We start from the raw sequence: 2,827 nt of genomic DNA, 5'->3' as shown, positions 1-2,827 counted from the left end.
TTTTTTTCTTTTTTTAAAAAAAGCAAACAAGCTGCATTCAAATATCTTGAACTCTGAAGGATCAGAACTGAGTGCATTGCTTATGTCCCTAGTGCCGGATGCTGCTCCTATTTTCCGGATGCTTCCACGGTGTCACAGTCTACTCTGGGCCTCTGTGATCATCACGACCTGGTTGCTCACAGACCCCTCCGTGGTGCATGAGTTTCTTAACAAATGCATGATTAAGTGCACTGCTAGCTAAAATGGGAAGTGGAGGCTATGTGAGTAAAAACAAGAGTTTGGCAGGAATGAGGGAGATCCCAGATGCTTGTGTGAAAGATAAGAGTAATCCCCACCGCACGGATGTTACGGAGAGCCAAGGGCGGAGGGAGGAGCCTGGGTGGAATCCCCACCAGGACCGCGAGGTCTCTCCTCACGAGTTCTCCTCTGCGGCGCTAGTTCTGCCATCGGGGGGACTGGACAATTTCATTTACTCCCCTTTTTATTTTTTCTAAAACAATATCCTTTTTTCTTCCCTTAGGTGAAATCTCCTCCACTTCAAAGTATTAGTGCCGACGTTCTCGGTAAGTGTTGTCAAAGTTTAATTAGTTTGATACTTTTCAGTGCTTGTACCAGGGCTTGAACTTGGGCCCCTGCTCTGCTTGCTCAAGGTTGGAACACTACCGCCAGAGCCACTCCTTCGGTCCCAGCCTTTTGCCAGCTAGTTACAGATAAGAGCTTCATAGTTTTGTCTGCCTGGGCTGGCTTTAAATAGGGTCTTCACTCAGGCTTCTTAGCAGCTAGGCTTACAGATGTGAGCCAGGCTGCTGGGCCTGGTTCATGAATCGTCTAGAAGGACCATTGCTGTAGTGTTTTAACTGTATTTTTTTTGTCTTTTTCTTTTTCGGTACTGGGGATCGAACCCAGGACATTGCGCTTGCTAGGCAAGCACTTTTGCCACTGAGCTACATCCCAGCCCTTGCTGTAGTGTTTTAATATCATTTGATAGCACATGGGGCGGCATTATATTCTAGCTGTCCTTTGCGGACCTCCCTTCAAGCTCCAGGAGCTCTTTGAGCAGGGATGATGTTTATGTTCTCATCCAAGGAGACTAAGCTTTATTTATGTATTTTTACAAATCCATAAGACTGTAGCACACATTGTTGGCTGGTTTTATGCTGGGTGAGACCTTACCTGAATGAGAATCAAGGAAGCCTAGAAGGGAAGGAAAAGGTACTTGGACTATCAGGGAAGCATCTTTTGAGTCTCTCATTATAGCCGCCCACCCACCAGTGGTTTCCCTATGAATATTCATGCACGTGTTATATTTTCTGAGCCTGAAGGAAAGTACATTTTGTTTTCTATCCGTGGTGTTTGCTTTCAGTTTGAAATATGCCCTCTGGGCTTGGTACAAAGCAAGAACCACTGAACTGTGGCCAGCAGCTGGTGTCTGTTCTTTCCCATCACCAGGGGATGTGAGACAGAGTAGAACGTTAAGATACAGAGGCTGGGCTATTCAGGATGATAGTCAGGCTGATTTAGAAAGAAATCGAGGCTTTGGGGCCTGCACTTGGAGTGCCTGGTACCCAACTGCGCCTGCTCTTCCTCCTCTTCTTCTTTCTTCTCCTCTCCTCTCCTCCTTCTCCTAGTGGGGCTAGGAGACAATTAAAGCAAAGCTTTGAGTTGGGCTTGTAGGTGATGGGCAGAGCCAGGGCCGCCCTTCGGAGCAGTCCATCCACTGATCGTGACAGGAATCACCAGAGTGGCCGGTGCCTCCGGCTTCTGAAACTAAGGAGAACTCAGGGAAACTGAGAAGCTACTTGTCCTGCCATAGATCTCGGCTAACAACGGCTGTAATCGTTCAGCTCTGGACTCCCATCAGACCTGCCGCTGGACGAAAGTATTGGCTAGCCCATAGCTAGACATGAGGCGTGCTCTGGCCTTCACTCTTCAAAAGCTCTCTCCCTACCATTCTCCGCGCCCAGTTCTAGAGATACTGGAAGGTGTTGCCCCTTGGTATGCTTTGTGTGTGTGTGCGTGTGTGTGGTGCCCGCGCACGCATGCGCGCGTGTGTAAAACTTCTTATCCCACCCTTTCTAGGCTGTGAGAAGGACAGACTCTCCCTCTCCCCCATGGCCAACGAGAATGGCGTCATGCAGGTGCAGAGCAACGCGGTGGTGATCAAGTGTGACGGGCTGTACCTCATCTCCCTGAAGGGCTTCTTCTTCCACAACGTCAGCATCGACATCCACTACCGGAACAGCTCGGCCCCGATCCCGGCCCTCCGCAGGGAGAGGAGGGCCGACTTCACCACGGTGGTGCACATGGGCTACAAGGACGCCGTGCACCTGGGCGTGACGAGCCAGGACGGCGCCTGCGAACAGCTCCAGATGAACGGCGGCAAACTGTTCCTCATCCAGCTGCGCTCCGACCGGTACTGTGCCCCGTGAGGACCCGTCCTGTCTGCGGGCCTCCGGGCAGCCCCGGTGGGACGGCGGGGCCGGGCCGGGCCGGGCTGGGCTGGGCAGGGCCGGGCAGGGCACCGAGTCTCCCTGTGGTGGAGGAGCTCCTTCCTCTCAGCCACGCGGGATGCGGCCAGAAGGAAACTCCGCCCCCACCTCCACTCAGGGATATTTAAAACATGTTTTACGTAGCCATTAACCTTATTTATCCTTTTCATCCTCTAAACGCGTCCGACTCTCCTTCCCCGCCATTGCTCTTGAAGCAGGAGGCACCTCTGTAAGAATGAATATAAACACGGTGTTTATATCAATCAGACACTTGCAATAAACTCATGTCATTGGAAAAGACACTGCCTCCCATTTGCTGGCTGTGGACCTGTGTGTGA

The 2,827-nt window shown here is 51.4% G+C and overlaps 1 protein-coding gene across 1 annotated transcript; it reads left to right on the top strand.

The window, feature by feature from the left end:
* The first annotated feature begins 509 nt into the window (after nt 1–509).
* Tnfsf4 (tumor necrosis factor (ligand) superfamily, member 4) lies at nt 510–2,429 on the top strand. The gene is made up of 2 exons (XM_013015561.1): nt 510–563; nt 2,080–2,429. Exon 2 carries the CDS (start codon nt 2,112–2,114, stop codon nt 2,427–2,429), a length of 318 nt encoding a protein of 105 aa, XP_012871015.1. The 5' UTR covers nt 510–563; nt 2,080–2,111.
* The last annotated feature ends 398 nt before the right edge of the window (nt 2,430–2,827 follow it).

The sequence above is a fragment of the Dipodomys ordii genome, unplaced genomic scaffold, assembly GCF_000151885.1.
Source record: "Dipodomys ordii isolate 6190 unplaced genomic scaffold, Dord_2.0 Scaffold27, whole genome shotgun sequence".
Classification (NCBI taxonomy): domain Eukaryota; kingdom Metazoa; phylum Chordata; class Mammalia; order Rodentia; family Heteromyidae; genus Dipodomys; species Dipodomys ordii.
The sequence above is the reverse complement of the archived record's forward strand: the minus strand, read 5'-3'. Positions and strand labels throughout refer to the sequence as shown.

Coding starts and splice junctions, on each gene's coding strand:
- Tnfsf4 (XM_013015561.1), top strand. CDS start 2,112: ATGGCCAACGAGAATGGCGTCATGCAGGTGCAGAGCAACGCGGTGGTG.